General features: G+C 30.8%; 1 protein-coding gene across 1 annotated transcript in view; it reads right to left on the bottom strand.

The window, feature by feature from the left end:
- The window catches only part of LOC108754065 (uridine phosphorylase 1), a 37,262-nt gene extending 21,653 nt beyond the window's left edge, over positions 1 to 15,609 (bottom strand). The window contains exon 1 of the mRNA XM_018496103.1: positions 15,427 to 15,609. Within this exon, the coding sequence (XP_018351605.1) occupies positions 15,427 to 15,461 (35 nt within the window). The 5' untranslated portion in view covers positions 15,462 to 15,609. The remainder of the gene's footprint in view (positions 1 to 15,426) is intronic.
- Between the last annotated feature and the right edge of the window lie 5,087 nt (positions 15,610 to 20,696).

Raw genomic sequence — 20,696 nt, 5'->3', positions numbered from 1 at the left:
GTACAGTTCAATAACAAATTAATAGATGTACATAGTACAGCTTAATGAACTATCAATAGCTCATGATATAAACGATTAACACATACAAGATTATAATTAATGATTAAAAGAAAAAAAATTCTTTGCGAGCTAAACTTCTGCAGAAGGAATGTAAATAGCAAAATCAGAATCTTTCATTATAATAAAATTATAATATTATAATTTTATTATATTATTTCATTATATAATAACACTCGGTAAAAAATTTTTCATGCATGAATATGTATAAATATATATGAACATACATAAACATGCATAAATATTCATATAAATATATATAATTATATATAAAATCCATACATGGTTCATACATTCTTCTTTCTTTTGTAAAATTACTTTTCAGTGTAATAGAAATAGTAATGTGAAAACATTAAAAATAATTAAAGAAATAATTTCATTGTTTGTTTTAGAAAAAAATAAACTTGGAAAAATGTAAAAAAAATTGCTTATACATAATTATGCATAATTTTATATATAATTATACATAAGTAATTACATTTCTTCGAACTTGATTTTTTTCTAAAACATACAGTATAAAAATTACCCTTTTAATTATTTTTAATGTTTTCATATTACTATTATTATTTTTATTACACTAAAAAGTAATTTTACAAAAGAAAGAGGGATGTATGAATTCATATAAACATATTATAGATGATTATACATGTTTATGAATATTTATGTATGTTTATGTATGTTTATACATATTTATACTATATATTCATGCATGAAAATTTTTTGACTGGGACGTTAAATATAAAATAAATTTAATTCAATAAAGTACTGAAAAAGAATCTGGTTGAATTAAATTGGAATTCTGGTTAAAAATGGACAAATCAGATTTTTCTAATTAAATTTATTAGAATTCTAGTTGAGATAACCAGAATTATGATTGATATGATAAGAATTTTCTGATTCATCCATTTTTAATCAGAATTTTTTTTAGTGAAGTTATCATCTTTTCTCTTTTTTTAAAAATATTTTTAAAAATAAACGATAAATAACAGCAAAAATGCACTCGTACAGTGAAATTTTTATTTATATTTACATTTTGTATTTATATATAGTTTACAACCCGTTATAAACAATAAAATTCATGTGAAAAGATTCAAAAGAGCTCTGATCGAAGCTAATTCTTTTGACAGACCGATCTCACGATCTTCTCAACTCTGGTCAAAGCTAATTCTTTTGAAAGATCAATCAGACGATATTACGGAAGGCACATTTATCGCATATCTGATAAAGTAATATACGTCAAGCAGACATCTATTAGGATTATCTAAAAGAATATATTTTTATAATAATAGATCAGTTACACGTTTTAATCAAATAGTGCTTTTCATTTAGTGACACATGTTAACACAAACGTCGTTCCGTCTTTCTTGGGGCATCAAGTTCAACAAATAACAAAGATGGAGCGACTTGTGTCACTAATACCCGTTTTCACCAATGTAGATTAATTTTAATCTCGGTTCAATTTACTCTTCGTTTTTTTCTAATTTTAAACATTGGAAAAAGACAAAGAGTAAATTGAATCGAGATTACAGTTAATCTACGTTAGTGGAAATGGACATAAAAAAAATGGAAAACACCCAATTACATATAGATTATAAAGCAGCAATCATAAAGATTTCAATCTGGAAACGTAATCACGTTTAATTTCTTTATTAAGAAAAAATGTTCAAATAATAAAAAATGCTACGATATCGCAGCGTAATCTAAGTGGATGATAAAATTAATAGATATAGGATTCTGACAAAAAGAATATATCGTTTATTTTTTATAATTTTATTTATGAAAATTTATTTTAGAATCTATTTAGAAGAATCTATTTAGAAGAAAGGCATGATGTTATTCATATCTAATATATCATTGAAATAATATTTCTGCGAAGCCGATTAATTTTTTTATTGCATTTAATCCATGAGCAGTTATAATTGCATATTACAGTTTTATGTAATGAGAAATTAATAGTGTAACAGTGTAAAAATAAAAAGACACGGAATGTTAATGACAATTACTCACGAATTAGCGTATCAATGGAAATTTAGTTTGCTCAATTTGATAAAAATATATCTTTGGCTGAATAAAAACATATTGATCTAAAATTATATATATATTAGGTTAAGTAAAAAGTCATCGCGTTTTTTTAAAAGACATCTATCAGTAAAAACCGCAATTACTTTCTTACCAACAATATAAATATATCTTGATAAAGTAAAGTTTCAGCTTTAAAAATCTCTTTTTTAAATTATACGATACGACAATTTTTAATGGAGTTATGAGCAATTAAAGTCAAAATAATTCTTTTATTTAATCCGCGATAACTCAGTAATCAAAAGTCGTAGGAATATTAAAAAAAAACGATTTTGTAGGGAAAGTATCAAGCTTTCACGATAGGTAATCGAAAATTTTCTCAAATTCGTTTTGGACACGTTACAAATCCACAAAGTGAGAAGAAAATTTTTCGTCTTTTTCAGCTCGTAGTTTTTAGTATGTAAAAATTATCAAACTCATATAAATGTAAAAAATGTGATAAGCTTTTAAAAGTACAGATTTCAAGCTTTAAAACCCTTTTTTAAATTTGAATTTCATTCATTATTGACGAAGATATTGTATATACAACTTTGAGCTAAAAAATACGCGATGACTTTTTACTACACCTAATATATATATAGAGCAAACTAAATTTCCATTGATACATATATTTCCATTGATATATATATATATATACAGTGAGAAAAAAGTATTCGTACAAAGAAATTTGTTATAAAAAAAGCTCAATTTGTAAAAAATAAACATTAATTAGCAATTTTATACAATAAATACATTTTGTTCTAACGTAAACAAACGAGCTTCGCATGTATTCCTGATTTTAGAAGCTAAATCTCTTATCTATATGAATACTTTTTGAGCATTCAAATAATACAATTTTTAATTTTTGCTTATTTTTAGATGATATATTTTATATCATTAATACGCATCTTCTTGGTATATATAATTTTAAGAAACATACAGTCTATTTTATTCTTTATGAATAAATTGTTAATTATCCAACAAGAAATGATCGTTAATTAAACGTCGAATCGATGTCAATTAATGTTGAAATCATGATATTTATATCAATTCGATGACCCATTTCTCGTTGGATAATATTTACTTTAAAAAAAAAAAGTTTTTTTAAAAAATATTTTTTTTGTACAAATATTTTTTGCACTCATTGTATATGTACATATATTACAGAAGTATCAATAAATTGTGTAATCAAAATATGTTATACATATCCTTTTGATGAGGTTTTACTTTCTCAGTTCCTCAAAGGAAAGGAAGCGATTAATTTTATCGTGATTAATATTGAATAAAAAATGCTGCTCGTAGATTCCTTTTGATCATGGATCTAGTAAAAAGTAAAAAATAAAAAAGAGTAAATAGCGCGCATAAAGCTTCGGTGATGTCTATACAGTTATCCAAATTACTAATATAATATTTATTTTACAAATTTATTTTCCAAGCCTCTATAGAAAATTCGTTGAAACAAATGCATTTACCGTTCTACCAAATCAATTCAATCAATGCGACCAAATGATTTAATTTTCAATTTAATTACAAACGCGTGTAAACTTCGCTCTTTGTTGACTTTTCGCCTGTTGTTCTACTTATTTCAAGCTTGTTTTTCTTCTCTACAGAAGCGGAATTCCGTTATATTATATTTACAAGCGATCATGTTGTCGTCTTTTTGCTTTTAATTTCGCTTCCTATCGCGTGCATGACGTATATTCAACAACTAAGCGCTTTTACGGCGTCCATCCATTTTGAATTTAATCGATGACTATGAATTGAATAAGCTATATTGTTCCACACCAGGCAATGACACCGCCATGCTGCGGTAATATCCGTCGCCTCGTAACTGATATCTGATAGGAGTCGTCGATATCTCGCCGTTTCAAACTTTAGAACTCAACGATGTGTACGCGAATCTATGTTATCAGTCACGGACACGTGTAAATGCAGCTTCGCATTTGTAAATTCAGACCTAATGCAAACGACAATTGCGATCGCATAATGATGTTTATCATGAGACGTATATAATGCAATATGCGAGAACGTGCAAAGTGATTTGCATTATAAATGTCAACACGGTATAATGAAACATGTCTCATTAGCTTCAAAAATTAATAATGGAACATCATCAATCATTACATCGCACGGTTTTGTAATGTGTGGAACTACCGCAGAAAAAGGAGGATTTTGAAAAAAGCTCGATGTTTAAAATGATGTAAATAAGAGAATAATGCTTTTTTATAGATTTTGACTTTCTGCGGATACGATAAAATTATTAAAACGTTTGTGGCGTTTGGAGAACATTTCGAAAATTGAGCACTAATATAGTATTTATCTAATTTCAATATTCTTCTTAATTTTTCAGATGTTTCTCCCAAACGTCATGAACATTTTAATAACTTTGTCGTACCCAGAAAGTTAAAATTTACATTTAAAAAATATTATTTCCTCTACTTATATCTTTCGAGCAAACATGGGCTTTTTTTAATATTCTCCAAAAGAGGATTTTTGTTCAAAAAGGTGTAAGTGAAAGGAATAGTGTTTTTAGTAGATTTTAATTTCCCGAATACGATATATTAGGAGTGTAATTTAGTTTTGAGAATTTTTTCTCAAAAACTGATTTCTTTAACCAACATATCATGTAAACGTTTATAGTAACTGTTGTATGATCAACATTTAATTCTCTGGCAAGTTCTAACATGGATTGTGCTGGATTTTCATTCAATAATGCTTGCAAATCTACATTTTCCAGCTTTTGTCGTTGACAATTGAAATCACCACTTTTGGTGGAATCGATAGAACGAATATTTACACGCGCGCGCAAAAATTGATCCTAATTGATGGAGCAATATCACCATAAGTTTCTATCAGAGTTCTATGACCTTCAGTTTTCTTCTGATTAACAAAAACAAAAGCAACGCATGTTGAAATGCTCTTTAGGAAGTTCTATTTTTAAAATGATATAAATCCTAAAATTTGCAAAATCCTCAAAACTAAATCATACTCCTAATAGTTATTAAAAAGTTCGTAACGTTTAGGGAACACTCTTCGAAAATTAACCCCCTTAGTACATTATAATGTACACCAAATTTGAAGACATTATCCGTTGATATTATTTAATAATAATAATGTAATAATAATGTGAGAGTATAACGCAGTTAATAAAGTATATTCATTGTATAATTTCCTTACTAATAAGTATAAATTTCGACCCTTTTTTGAGTCTTCTTCAGCGAGACACATTCATACAATCCAATGTGTAAGGACACTTCATTCTAGATGGAAGTCACTCCTGGATTAGACAGATCCAAAGTGAAATTATTTAATTCTATCAACATTATCTGAGATTAGATCTGTGATTAATAGACATCGGATTGTAATGCAATTTCATATTTTTTTAGAAAGCAGAGTAAAAATAAAATCAAAATAGAAATTTGTCTTATTAAAGAAGCATTCTAAAAATGCATATTTATTTGTACGTACATATATTGTATATATTTACATATTTGTGCAAATTTGAATATTTGGTGCACATATGCAAAAAATATCTGCATGAAAATCCGATGTCTAGTAATCAATTTATCCATGCTCAATTTTCGAAGTGTCCCAAGAGATTAAAATTACAAAAAACTACTATTTCTTTTACTTACGTCTTGTTTAGATCAACTTTTTAAAACATCCTCCTTTCGAGAGGATTGAAAATAAACTAACCATGCATTCTGATCATATCAATCAAATATTCTGATTATTTCAATTAGATCATACTCAACCAGAAAAATCTGATCCATTTTTTATCAGAATTTTAACTAATACAACTGGACTCTTTCTGTAGCATGGCAAACACACATTGAGTCTTTTGAACAATAATTATAGTAAAAGCGTATAATTTTTAAATTCTCGAGATTTTACAATATCAAGATAAAATTATATGCTATATTGAGCTTATAATTTTATTGTTATAATTATCAAAAATTAATTTAGACGTCCACGATTAATAAAAAATTCTCAAAAAAACATACGGTAACGTATAATTATAAATCCAATATTTACAAGAATACATTTTATTTTAGAGACAAAACTGAATTTTATTTCTGGGATGATATCCTTATTTTCTTATCTTCATAATTTTTGTTAAATTTAACGCGTATTATATGATTCATATCATAGATAGAAATATGGAATTATGGAACATATGCGAACAATTTTCAATATATGTACGATTAACTGAATTTAATCCATACAAAGAGCTACTAACATACATTGAGTTCATCATATCACTTCCGTGTTATTAACAATTCCTCGGTACGTTCTGTGTTGTTTACTATAATCTAGATTTACATGAAAGGGAGATTTATTAAATTTTAATTTAATTCACAATTTCAACAAAAAGATAAATGCACATATCAGGGAAGAGAGGATAAGTGCATAGTCAGTACAAGAATATCGCATGATTTGAGCCGCAAAAACAAACGGAAATGTGCTAGACTATAGCATATAGAATGTTCGAGTCCTTTAATTCGATCGCTTTTAGTTGACCAACGTGTTGGTATTATGTAGAGAATGTGTTATCACGTTGCTCCTGACCTCTGACCTCATTTTCGCATACGAGCTTAAAGTAGCACCGGTCGTTAAATTATGAGATCGCACACGACTGTTTCCTCCAATTCAGAGATATATAAAATTTATTACTATTCTCTATGGCATGATAAAAGCGCTTTTCCTTCTTCCTATGTCAAGAGGAAATCGACATTCAAAATTAAAAACGTAGATACTAAAATTCAGGTCAGAATCTAATCTAATATTAAAGCTTTATTTTTTAAATTCCTGTTTACAAAAATACAACCAAACAGAGGAGAAATTTAAATTAAAATCATTAGACGTCACATTATTTTTGCATTGTAACTTTTTAACGGTCAACCGTTTAATTATGTAATTAAGAAATAATGTTCTAAAAACAGTTCCTCAAATTTGAATAATAGTCCCGCACGTTCTCTGTGACTTGTTTTATATCCCAATCGAAATGTGTGACTGTTCCATTTGCTTTCCCTACAGCGAAATCAGTTAGAATCTCACCGATCGTAATCGAAATATTTTGTATGAAGGCAAAGGCAAAAGATCCGTTCTGACATAAATTGTATGTTTCGAGATCTCCGATCTCTTTGATCTTAATCGAATCCATTTTTATGTTCTAAACATATATAATTCTTACGTTATGTGACATTTCGAAAAATTTGAAAATTAAAATGTTATAAATGAAAAAAAGTTAACTCGCTGTTTAATATCGAGGCCATTCTAAATTTATCCCCGTTTTGATTCGAAAATTACACGATGCATCAAGTAAATACTGTCTCCACGCGAATACATATATGCTTGATTACATAATTGATGTCCGCAACGAATAAACTACTACTAGCGGTATCGCTGAAAAGCTTCGGAAATTATTGATCCTACCAGCGATACAATCAAAGTTCCTCCAAGTTTATCTTATATTATGTAATCTCACACGAAAGGTGAGCTTAATCATTAATGGTTATCGATAATTTGAATAATGCGGATTGTGCGAAACACGATTACAAATGTTCCCATGATTTTACTGTAATTCCTGCGCAAATTGGTTTTTTTTTTTTTTTCATTATATTACCAATAATTGTAGATAATAAGTAATTGTTATTAGTGGGAAGTGGTTATTAATAATATATTGCATAAGTTATTAAATTATAAATTAAATTATGTTATATCTAACAATATATCCTGTAATGTTATAGTTTTAACAAATAAAATGATCAAACTCCTCAATATTTAACAAATTAAAGAATTAGATATATAGGGAAGTAGGAGTAAACAGTAACTAATGTGCGCTAGTATAATAATAGGCATTCAATATATATTAATACATCTCTTCAATTTCTGAACATTGTAACCACATCTCTACAAAAACGTCAGTTAGCTCAGTGAGCACAGACCATAGGTTACAACACAATGAATTTGATTGGGGCAACGTGCGGATATTGGACAGAGAAAGAAATTTTAATAAAAGAACTTCGAAAATGTTATACATAAAAACACAGAAAATGAGCTTAAACTTGCAAACGGATACAGAATTTTTTGACCATGCTTATACTTTGATTCTCGAAGCCACCTAGTGCAAAATTTGTTTATGACTAAAAATATGACTTTGCTCCTCAGTAGTCACGTATTAGTGTAATGATAAGTAGCATTGTTATGGTGTGAGTAACCGTCAATCGCAAAACTAGACGATTTGTACATAACTGATACAATAATTACGTTATTCATATTCTTGATTTTTTTACGAAGAATGTTGCCTATTATTTATTAATATTATATAATGTACATTGCGTTGACTGTGGATGTGAGTGTATAAATTTGTTCGCAATTTGATAAGTAATTATCCGTACTTGTGTTTCCGTACAAATATAAAAATATCATTGACCGTTATTGCTTAAATCATAATGTTATTATAGTTTACCTCGTGGAGCTTTCTTTGCTTTATCAGATTATCTAACTGTTCTTGATAGAGCACACACAAAAAAGGAAACATTGCAGACGGATGGTCGGCACCAAGATAGCACAAATTGCATGAGACTATAATATTTAGTTGATTTATTTCGTTAAAGATGACTTAAAATAAGTACAAAATTGAAGAGATGTATCAATATATATTGAATGTCTATATTATTATACTAGCGCATTAATTACCGCGTTGACTGCTACTTCCCTATATGTCTACTTCTTTAATTATAATTTTATTTATTACTTATTATAAACACATATAATCTTTTGTTTGTCGTTGAGAAATGAACGCATGAAAATCGAAAAATTCATTAGCGAATTCTGTGCGTACGAGATTTGTGATTATACATTATGTACGACTATATTCCGACTTCAGATTGATTCTGCGGTTTATGGTTACATGATCGGAAGATAATAACGTATTATTAAATTCGTTCTCCAGGATGCTTCTCCATTATTACGTACCATCTGTTATCATGACAACTGAAAAATTTGGAGGATGTGGTATGCTTGAAAATTCTAAATGTATGAAAAAAGAATTATATTCAGGATATCGCAAAAGGTAGAACTTTTAAGATTCCAGTGGTCACACACGTAAACCGAATATGTAAGATTTGGATGATGTTGGTTTACGTTTGCGTTAGGAATCAGAACAATGAAATATGAATACAATGAAATTACACGCCGATGGCGTAAAGTTAGCACCTTAAGATTAACATTCAACAATTCTGATTGGAGTTCATTTTGAAGATACAAAGAGTTCCATTTTAATTAATAATATAAAGAGTTTTTTTAAATGATCATTTTTACACACAAAAAAAAAAACAATTTTTACATGTATACGGTTTATAATTTTGAATATATGAAATAAAAAGTTCAAAAACAGATTTATGAACAAAAATATGAAAAATTATAAAGAAATTATGAATAAAGGTAATGCCGCAAAATCTGGATTCAAATTGGGAAAGACTTTTGTTGTTGAAAATAAAAGCGAGAATTATTGAAATATCATTCGATGATATTTCAAGTTGAACCAGCAACAAAAATTATTAAGTATAACCTTTTCTATAGCCAAATCCGAGTCTTTTCTTTTGATTTCAAAAGAAAATTGTTCAGATAATGATTAACTTATTGTGAGACTTCAATTGATTTCTGATGATAAAACGAAAATCTTTCATGTGGATAGAAAAGCACAAATGTAAGATATCACACACGTGGAGATTTAATTGTAATTAAATATTAAATTATAATTGAGACAGAGAGAGAGAGAGAGAGAGAGAGAGAGAGAGAGAGAGAGAGAGAAATAATATTAAATGCGCGGAAAATTGTGGAAAATTGAATGATATTAATATATAGAGAGTGAAATTTTAAAATATAAATAACAAGAAACAAAATATACTTTCATTTCTATTAATGCATTAAAGAAGCCTTACATGTGTGATCAAAAGAAATAAATATTAATATCCAGTCCATTTCTTTTTCTCTCAAAATTGTACATAAATAATATATATACAATACAAAATAAGAATAATAAATTAATGAATAAACAACATAGTTTATTGTATATTCAAATGGTCAACTAAATTAAAAAATGTTGAGCTTTGTGGCACTCAGAAAGTATATAGCATAATAATATTGTGAATAATACTATAAAACGAGCATTGTGTCACAATACATTGCGCATAATCTGTGTAGATAAAATAAAAAAAACAGGGAAAACTCGTGACAACGTTATACATTCCCCTCGAGGTCGGGGATACTGAAACATATACAAAAAGCTACGACCTAGTTTTACAGCTTCTTCGTAAAATACCGTCCTTTTTTGTAAAAATATTCGAGCCGCATTATTTGCATTTAAGCACGCACACAAGGCTAAAACGTTTTTTTTTTGTCTTGTGATACAGTCCATCACGTTTCTTACATTCGTGTCCACGGATGATTCGTACTTGACTATTTACTTTATTATTTATTGCGTTTCCTCGCTTCGTTGATCTACTTCGCTATATATTATATTATTGGACACGGCGAACACGAAAGCAGAGATAAGAAGCACCTTGGAATGGCGAGTATCGAAAAACATCAATAAATAGACGATCATCACGTCTACGTGATGTAGAATTATTGAGTTGCGAAATATAGCGAGCAATAACTATTGCAATTGTTGAAGCGAGATTGCGACTTTTGATTCTATCTTGTATAAATTATTGAGACCAAATATACATACAATGTTTTGAAAAATTATTGCAGATAGATATATTAGAGTTATCTGAAGATGTTTACTTATCCCAAATAAAGTTAGAAAAAGGTGAAAATATATTCTTTCAAAGGCAGAAGAGAGAAGAATTTTTTTAAATCTTGTTAACAAGATTTGTTAAAGATATATAGATAAAAACTTAGAATATACTCTTTGGTTGTGCAATATGTACGAAAATTTTCATGTTTTATATTTTCACATTATTATTTATAAATATATCTTATATTTAATCATGTGTCGAAGTATGTAACTGTGTCGTATTGATAGAATAATTATATTTGATTTACATGAGAAGGAAATAAATGGGTAACAAATAAAGCAAAGAAAGTTTTCAGCTCTTTGGGAAAATAGAAAATTTGATTCTATTATATAAAATAACAATGCTTCGTAATCCATTAGTGATGATGTTTTTACATTACTATCTGTTCCAACTTCATAACGCAAAGCTGAAGAAGTGAAGAGACCAATTTGTTGTACAAATAGCGTCTGAATTCATCTCTGAAAAATTGTATATATCTGTTTGCAGTAAAACTGACATTTCTTCATTAAAGAATGTATTTACCTTAGGTATAACGAGTTCTCCGTCCAAATGTATATTTGCTGGACTCCTAGAAAAATATATATTCTCCAGACTAGAAAAGTAAAACTAAACAATTTTTGTTACGAGAGATTAGCATACACGTGATGTACCACGCGACGTACAGTGGTGGAAAGAAAAGAAATGATTCTAGAGTCTTGGATCCTAGTCTAAGGGTTGATTCGCAAGGGAACGTAGCTGATACGTAGAATATAGAAAGGGGCACGATCTGCTTCTACGTTCTTATTAATAGAGTTGCATCGATCGTCCACTTGGTTACCAACGGAAAGCGTGCAAGTCAACGTACACGTATTCATGCGTCTCATTCGGCGTTTCATTTGCGCATCATCATCCGCGGAAGTGTTTCCTAATGTTCTTCTCTCTAGGCAATTCACATTTCAGATAATTTAAATTCCAAAGCGCGATACGCAACAGAAATTCGTCAATATGTTTGTCACTTATTTAATTCATATATTTAAATTATAGAAATAGAATATTTTACGATTAAAAATAAAGTAATAATTTGTTGTAAAAATTTTCTTTCAGCTTACATAATGTTAATCTCTAAAAAAAAAATTTAATTTAATTTAATTTAAGTGAAAGATAGATTAGATTTAAGAGAAAGATTCGGAAGGAAAAAAAATAGATAAAAAAAAAACTGTATTTTTGTAATTAATTTCAAGATATCCTATAGTTACATTTGTTAATAATTTGATATTACAAAAACCGTTACATTACAAGTATATTATTTATTTTCACAAATATATATTATTTCCTTGTAAATAATATTTATTAATATATATGATATAATATAATTTATGCAATTTATAAACTTTAGTTTATTTTTAACACAGCTTTTGTATTGTTAGAGCTGATTTCCTCTTATATAAGTAGATCAAGTTGATTCAGCGGAAAACTGTTCAACGGACACTGCGTGTGACACAGTTGCAGTTGCTCTAATTAGACATGTTTGTGAATGACACCTGCTTTGAAAGAGGCAGAAAGAGAGAGAGAGAGAGAGAGAGAGAGAGAGAGAGAGAAATCGCCTACTGTAAATCGTTTAGCAACATAAAACGCACTTGACTGATTCTGACGAAGGCCGCTGGTCTGATCGTTGAAACACGATTCCGATGAAACGTATAGCACGATGTACAAGGTGTATCCGAAGAAAAGAAATTATGACTGCTTTAATGTCTTTAATTCACTTTTCTTAAATGAGCGACTATTCATTTTTGCAAATGTGATCATTCAGAATAATTATACTTTGTAAACACGATTAAACAAGTTGATAATCTTAATGTAATTTTATCGCGAAATATTAATTTAAAATATGTATGTAGTATTCATTTCCGTATCTAAAATTATTATTTAAGAATTACAAAAAAAATCACATTATTTTAGTATTAAGAAAGAACTGTAAATCTGTACTAAATTATTTTTTTGTGATTACTTTTTGTGTCTATTGCGTTTAATTTTAAACAGTTTGATCTTTGTCAATGATACTTTTAGAAATGAACTTTAAGAGAAATAAATTAAGTTTGAGTGACCTCTATATTTATAGAATGAAACTGTTCGAATTATAATTTGTATAATTTTGAAAAGTTTGAAAAAAAAACGAATAGAATTCATTTCTCCAATGGCTTTATCTTATATAAGTCAATTTACTCCGAGAAATCTTTTCCATTGTAAACCTGTAATTACATCCGTTTCTCAGTTTTAATTAATATAGGAGACATGATGAGAGACAAAGAACCTAATATAAAGCGGAAGAAAGAAGAATACAATACATTTAATGAGAACGCCCGCATGGAATACGGGAGATCCGAGTTTGAATCCCACCTGAGGCAATATTTTTAGCAATAAATTATTCTCAGGCTTAAGATACTAATGTTCACATTATTAACTCTCCGTTGATAAGATGGAGTAAAAATGACCCCACGGTTCGTTTATTTTATATTATATATGCATTGTTTATCTTACGTTTATGTGGTCTCGGCTAATCTATTTTCAATTCGTTCACTAAATATCTTAGCAGTCGAAATCATTTAGGTATAACCTGGTAAATGACATATCCTTCCAATTCTTGTATGTCAAAGCTTATTTATGCTCACGGTGCTTTTATGATATAAATTCAGATAAAATTTTACATGATATTTTATAATGACATTTACTATTTGTTTACTATTTTGAGATAAGGCAATAAGCTAAAGGTTTCTTTATGATTATTGTGCAATATCTTTCTATTGTAGTTATTTTTATTATATATGAATATTTCGAGACTGAAGCAATTTATTTATGTAATACTAGTCAAAGCATTTTTTTGTTTAATTTGAAGTATAAATGTATAAAACTATATTTTTATCTATAAATAAAGAGGGAATAAAGTTTCAAGTTATTTACTTCTTTCACTCATTTTGTACATTAATTAGATGAAAAATTAGCACGAGATTGGATCGACTCCTTGCTGGACATATCCTAAAAAGTCCACCTTGTCAATGAAGGGCTAACGTTCTTAAAAAAATGTTTATTATTATCAAAAAAATTATTTAATTCTTTATAAATTTATTATATAATATTACTATTGTGATTCTTTTCATTTCGTTTCAAGACCGAAAATACGAAATATATTTCGGCGCGCGGTTTGCAGAATCAGATAATATATAAATTCACACAGAAATATTTAAGCATCAAGATCTGCTTCGATCAAAAAAATAGGCTTTCTCTTATTTAATTAGATTTATATTTTACGAACACATATACTATTTTCTTGTTAATGATAATATCTCTGGTCTGTCAAAAATACTTAAATAAAATATGTATTAATACGTGTATAATAATAAATTCAGGTGTGTGTAAAAGTTTTTATTGTCGCTAATATTTACAGACTTTCTTCTAGTCTGATCAATGTACGAGTATATATTATATTATTACTTCGCATGCTCGTAGAATACACATCAATCTCATCAAAGACATCGCGACACAACAAGACACATTTCTCGATCGCGACTGTCACACAAAAAATTCCTCCTCAAATCAAATTCCTCAAGAAATATCTGACAAGACTTAGAAGCACCATTCTCTGCACTTTGCAAATAAAGAGGGAATGTCTTTAATTTTACGTGTCAGAATAAAATAATGGGAGATTATTATCGTTGCGAGACTATGACGTTGAATAAACATGACGATATAAAATAAGCTTGTCCGAAACTTTAATCACAAACTAAACGTTTCTTCATGATAGAAAACTAATTTCTATTCTTTTTTCGTTTAATAAGACGATGAATGTTCATCCTGCCAATGTACAGATGAACATTAATCTCGATTTAATTTACTTTTTATCTTCTTCTAATTCTAAAAATTAAAAAGAGATAAAGAGAGATCTTTTACGTATCAAAATAAAATAATGAGAGACTATTATCGCTACGAGACTACTACGTTGAATAAACGCGTCGATATAAAGCTTGTTCAAAACTTTGCTCGCAAACTAAACGTTTCTTTGCAAAAGGAGCCAGTCTCTAGCGTATAAACTTATAAAGAGTAAATTAGCCCGAGATTAAAGTTAATCTACATTGGTAGAAATTGGTCGGAGAGAAGCGTTTAATTTACGAGCAAAGTTTTGGACAGATCTAATATAAAATGTATCGACCACGGCAAATTAGAATCGATTATCCCGCGATGTTCCCGCCGTTAATAACACACATTTGATCAATTTGATACACAGATTCACGATTGATTAAAAAAATCCGTTGAAGCTGCGGCGCAAACGCGGTGGCGATTTTCGTTGGAGCACTCGCGAAGGGCGGCTATGCGATCGACTCGGATGGCCAGCCCAGCCCTTTTTCGCGCGCCCTCGAGGAACGCGAGCGCGTGTGTGCGACAGCGCTACCCCTCAAAGTGAGTCATCGAGCCTGGCGGTGCCAATTAAATTCCTTCCGACCCTTATCGAACACGAACAAGAACTCACTCGTCGAGCTCCTCCTCGTCCAGCATAAGACTCATCCTCTCCGCTTCGGAGCAGCGCGCGTTGTGCGATATGCGGATACGGGTTGATCCTCGCCACACTGCGGCAAGGGTGTAGTCCTCTCGATGATCTTCCGCAGGACTATAGCCACGGAAACGCGCCGCGACTCCACTGGCGCGTTTCCCCCGCTCTCTTGTCCCTCTCCCTCTCTCTCTCTCTCTCTTACTTGTTTCTGTACTTGATCTCTCTCTCTCTCTCTCTCTCTCTCTCTCTCTCTCTCCTTCCGTTTCGCTTTATCTCTTTACCACCACCACACTCTGTCCTTTTCTTATTATCTCGCAATTTTCCCTCCTCCGACATTCTCTGCCCTTCTCTGATCCACAATGTCGCTCCTTCCTTCTCTCTATCTCTAGTCTTTCCTTCCACGTACGCCGTATCTGTCTTTCTCCTTCTCTCTTGATTTCTCATACTTTCTTGCTCCCTTCTTTCTCTTTTTCTCCATTGCAAATTGTTCTTCTTTAGCTTGCACAATTTCCTTCTTTTTCTCACCATTTTATTCTCTCTCTCTCTCTCTCTCTCTCTCTCTCTCTCTGTCCTGTTTTATATCTATCTGTTTCTCTCTCACTCACACAGCACAATCTGTCTTCCTCTTCGATTCACGCTATCCTTCTCTCGCACATGGATCAAAAGCGCTGTCCAGGTGGTGGCATACTCACCCCTCCTGGTGCATGCGCACTCCACGTACAGCTGCTCCCTTCTTTTAATTCTCTACCTGCAGCTGTTCGACAAACGCGATAAAGATCTCCGTGTGGCCTATATTGCGAAAATCACAGTTCGATATTAAAATAAATTTATCAATAAATAAATAATTTAAATTAATTGAATTTATCAATAAACTTTTTAAAAGGCAATTTACCTAATTGCATGAAGTTGACAGGAATATGAATACACTAGTTTATATTTTTCTACTTTAATATGCTTGATGAACACTCGATAAAAATATGTTCCTCTCATCATGAAATAATTACTGTAATTTTAAAATTTTCCAAAATGATTCATATATAATTGTAAATTTTAACTAAATAATACAAAGACTTTTTAAATTATTTTTTTGCAAAATATTACATTCAATATTATTCAAACATAATAATTGATTTATTGTATATGTAATTACTTAATAAACTTCACGTTGTTATATAATCGTTCCTTTTAGATAAAATAAAAATAAACATAGTTTTCCAAAAATAAATTAAATATGAGTAAAATAATTATACGAGCCTCTGTTAACATATAAATTATAATATATTTATATTAATATAAGATGATAAGATAATAATTCGCAAAGAAGTGAAATGTACTTATCAACGAAGTTAAGTACATTTTACTTGTTTACGAATTACATTTTATTATTGCCTTATGACTTATTATTTATGACATTTTATTTAAATTTGGTTCTTTTCAGTATTAAATGAGAATTTGAAGTTACATGTTTAAAAACGATCGAAGAATATTATTTTGAAAAAGAGATAATTCATGTGTGTTAATAGATACGTTATCTGATTACGGGATGCTCTTATGTATAAAACGTATAAAACGGGAAAGAGCCGTATGCAATATGTTCTATATAAGAAATTTTCTGCTATCACATTTCTATTATGTCTTCTTTATTATTTATTCTTCGTCATGCGCATTATATGTTATATTATAAAAAAGTTGGAAATCATTCGTATTTTTTCTTTTATATTCAAAATAATTATTATACACAATTTTTTTATAATAGAATATACGTGTAAATGCAATCAATAACAATTTTGTAATTTTTTTTTTTAATATAAAATCTACATTATTAATATGAAAATTTTGTCTTATAAACACATTCCTCTACATCTATTTTCATACATCAAAAAAATTTTAAGAGTCATATTTCTTAAATTTTGAAGCTTGGAGATTTTCAAACTTCAAAATTTGGAAACTTCAAAAATTTGAAAAACTATTAAATTCGACATCGACAAAATATCAGCAGAATATAATCACCAATATTGCATTATTTAAAATTTCAAAAATTTTAGGAATTTCGTGAGTTCGAAATGTCTTGTTTTTTCTATCATATTTTTGTTAGAGATCGAAAGCCTATTCTACAATGTGCTCTTCGTTTTCTGCTTCTTGCTTTTTACTTTTTCCTTTTTTCTCCTTTACAACCGTTTTCAACAATTGTATTTGTTGTTACGTATTTCTTGTTTCTTTCAAAATTTGTTAACTTTTATCTCGAGCGACGTAAAACAAAAAATCGGATAAGAAGCAAAAATACAAGATGTACAAAATAGCAAAAGCAAAAAATAGGAAACAAGAAGACACATTATAGACTAAAGAAATATAGATAAACGGAATGAAACAACACATAAGATATTGGCGTTGAAAATATGTGGGACGGAAGAGGGATCATTGTTGCAATTGAGGGATGACTTCTTTCATCACACTCGTCGATACTACTGTCACAAACTGTGTTTATTTTTATCATTAATGTATATTATTTATTATAAATAAGTTAGAAACATTGATTTTGGGTTTGATAGGTGTTTACAATTTTATACACAGAGAAAGAATACCCAACATATTTTACGCTCCCAGAAGGGTGGTTTACGCCTCCTGACGAGAGATGATTTACAAATGAACCTAACAGCCCCTTAGAGACTCTTGCACGTCGTTTTCTCGCCTGTTTCTCGGTTAGGGTTGTACAAAGCCTAGTAGTTGCAACGAATCTCCTTTTATGTTTATTTCTTGATAAAGTGTCTCTCACGCACGCACAATGAAAATCACTCCCTCGCCTTCTTTCCGTCTTCTTGCCTCTTCTCTCTCTCTCTCTCTCTCTCTCTCTCTGTCTCTCTCTCTCTTTCTTTCACCAACCCCTCTATCCTTTTTTCTTACATGAGCATACGCTCACGCAATTGCACAAATACGCATACATATGCACAGACGCACCACAATAATGCACATACGCATATACACACATTCTTTTTCTCCTCATTCACTCATTCATATTTCTCACTAGCATCATTTTTGCACTTCGTGTCCTGCACACGCGTTATCTCTCCCTCCCTCTCTGCCATCATCCGTTTAGTCACGCGCTCTCAATGAAAATCAAGCAGTATTACTATTATTAATTATTATTACTATTATTATTATTTTATCATTATAATTATTATAATTATTATTATAATTATTAATGTTATTATTCAATATTATTTGTTGTATTCGCTTAATATATAATATATTATCCAATGTATTTATATATATACTTTTTTTTTTTCATATAAACTCAGTGTTCCAACCAAGGTGGGTGTGACACAACTAAGGTATATGACACATACTGCCCGGTGTATGTGCGTCCGCGAGTGACACCGGCGGAGTCTGGTGACGTTCGGGCCGCTGCACGCATTGTGTCCGAACGGGAAACCGTCCAGACCCGGCCTATGTCACGTCAGAGAGAATCATCTCTATCAGCGCGACGTACTCTCCTGGTTCGCGCGCGGCTCTTGCTATTCATCGCGATTACGCCTAGTGCTTTCGACTCGGGGAAATCGTCTCGTTACCATCTCGCGTTACCATGAGCAGAGTCCATTCACCTCTCGCGTTTCCACCCTCGAAAAAAACTGGCAAGGTCCGGCTTGTCATTTCTCCTGGTGGTTTCTGCGCGTCATCGTATTTCTCTTTTCTCGTGATAATGCTAGAAAGATCTTGATTTTTAAAATCGAGCGAAGCGAAAAGAGGAGAATCTTTCGTTCACTTCCACCAACGTGCGTATTCGTGAAATTTTATTTCTTTCCTGTCTTATTAACTCTATTCCGTTCTTTTCATATCTTCTAATAGAAATAAAAAAAATGAAAGCTTATCTCGACCTCACTCCTCGCTTCTTCCTTTTGAATTTTTCTCTATCAAATTTCTTACTACTTTATTACATTAATATGCGAAGCTTTTTCGTAAATTTCTCAAATTCAACGTTAATTTGTTTTATCAACCACCTCCTCTCTTGTTCCTCGTTCATTTACTTTTCCCCGCGTCATTGGGGAAGGAAGAAAAATGGCGAAAATCGCGGCTTCGAGAAGATATCGAACCATCGGAGAGTACGAGCAACGGGCAGCGCGCTAGCCAATATATGACCGAGCGCAGGCAGTGAGTTCATACGTACGTACACAGTATAATGTGGATACGGGGCGAGCGAGAGGCATGAAGCCCCTCTCTTCCAAAGGAGAGGGGACCCATGATCTTGGCTGCGCGCGGTGGCTGTGCCGTTGCATCGGAAGGGCGAGGATCCGACGAAGGGAGAACCGCGACAAACTCCTCCTTTCTTTCATCATGCTTAAGAAATTCATTTCCTCGAAAAAAAAAAAACAATGTGATTCGATTTATAAGCAATTCCTCGCTTTTAAAGAAATTGTCTTCACAAATCGAGACTGATTCCTCGTTTCTGTAAATATATTATCGGGACCACGTATTTTTTTTTTTTTAGAAATTTATCTATGCAAGATAGAATTTCTCGTTCTCGAGGAATTTGTTCTTGCAAATTAGAACTTTTTACTCTGGAGGTATTTGCTCGCAGCCCAAGAAACGTTTTTCCTCGCACAACCCGCACGCACAGCCGGCAGAGAGAGGAGACGGCAGAGAGAGATATCTGCGGGCTCCTCCCGCGCGCCTTAATTACCTAAGTCACATCGAACAGACGCAATTCCCCACACAGTATCTTTCGCTTCTGCAAAATTTCCCTCAAATCTCACACACTCTCTCCCTCTCTCTCTCTCTCTCTCTCTCTCTCGCATTCATTTTTACTTTCTTCCTCCTCTCTACCTCCTCGCCGTGGTTGCTGGTATCTTTCACTCTTTCTCTTTCTCGCTTTCTCTCTCTTTCTCTCTCTCTCTCCCTCTCTCACGCTCTCTAATCTATATCATTCTTTTTATATATTATATATAACAATATTTATACGATGAATTTTTTATGGATTCGAATCACATGCAGAAAGAGCTTTGAGTCATTTCTGGCATGGATAAAAAGGAAGAAACAAAAAGACTTTGGCTTTCGCGTAACTCTAAATGAAGGATGTTCTCGTAATTTAGCGTTTAGTACATTTGAGAAAAAAGAAAAAGAATAAGAACAAGAAGAAAACAGAAAGGAAAGAAAAAAAAAGAAAAACAACAACACCACACTAGTAAATGGCACTAGAATTGCTTCTCTCACTTGTGTCATCGAATCTAATTCGCGATTAAAAAGCCGGTTTTTTT

The sequence above is a fragment of the Trachymyrmex septentrionalis genome, unplaced genomic scaffold (assembly GCF_001594115.1).
Source record: "Trachymyrmex septentrionalis isolate Tsep2-gDNA-1 unplaced genomic scaffold, Tsep1.0 scaffold75, whole genome shotgun sequence".
NCBI lineage: Eukaryota > Metazoa > Arthropoda > Insecta > Hymenoptera > Formicidae > Trachymyrmex > Trachymyrmex septentrionalis.
This window is presented reverse-complemented; position numbering and strand designations above follow the sequence as displayed.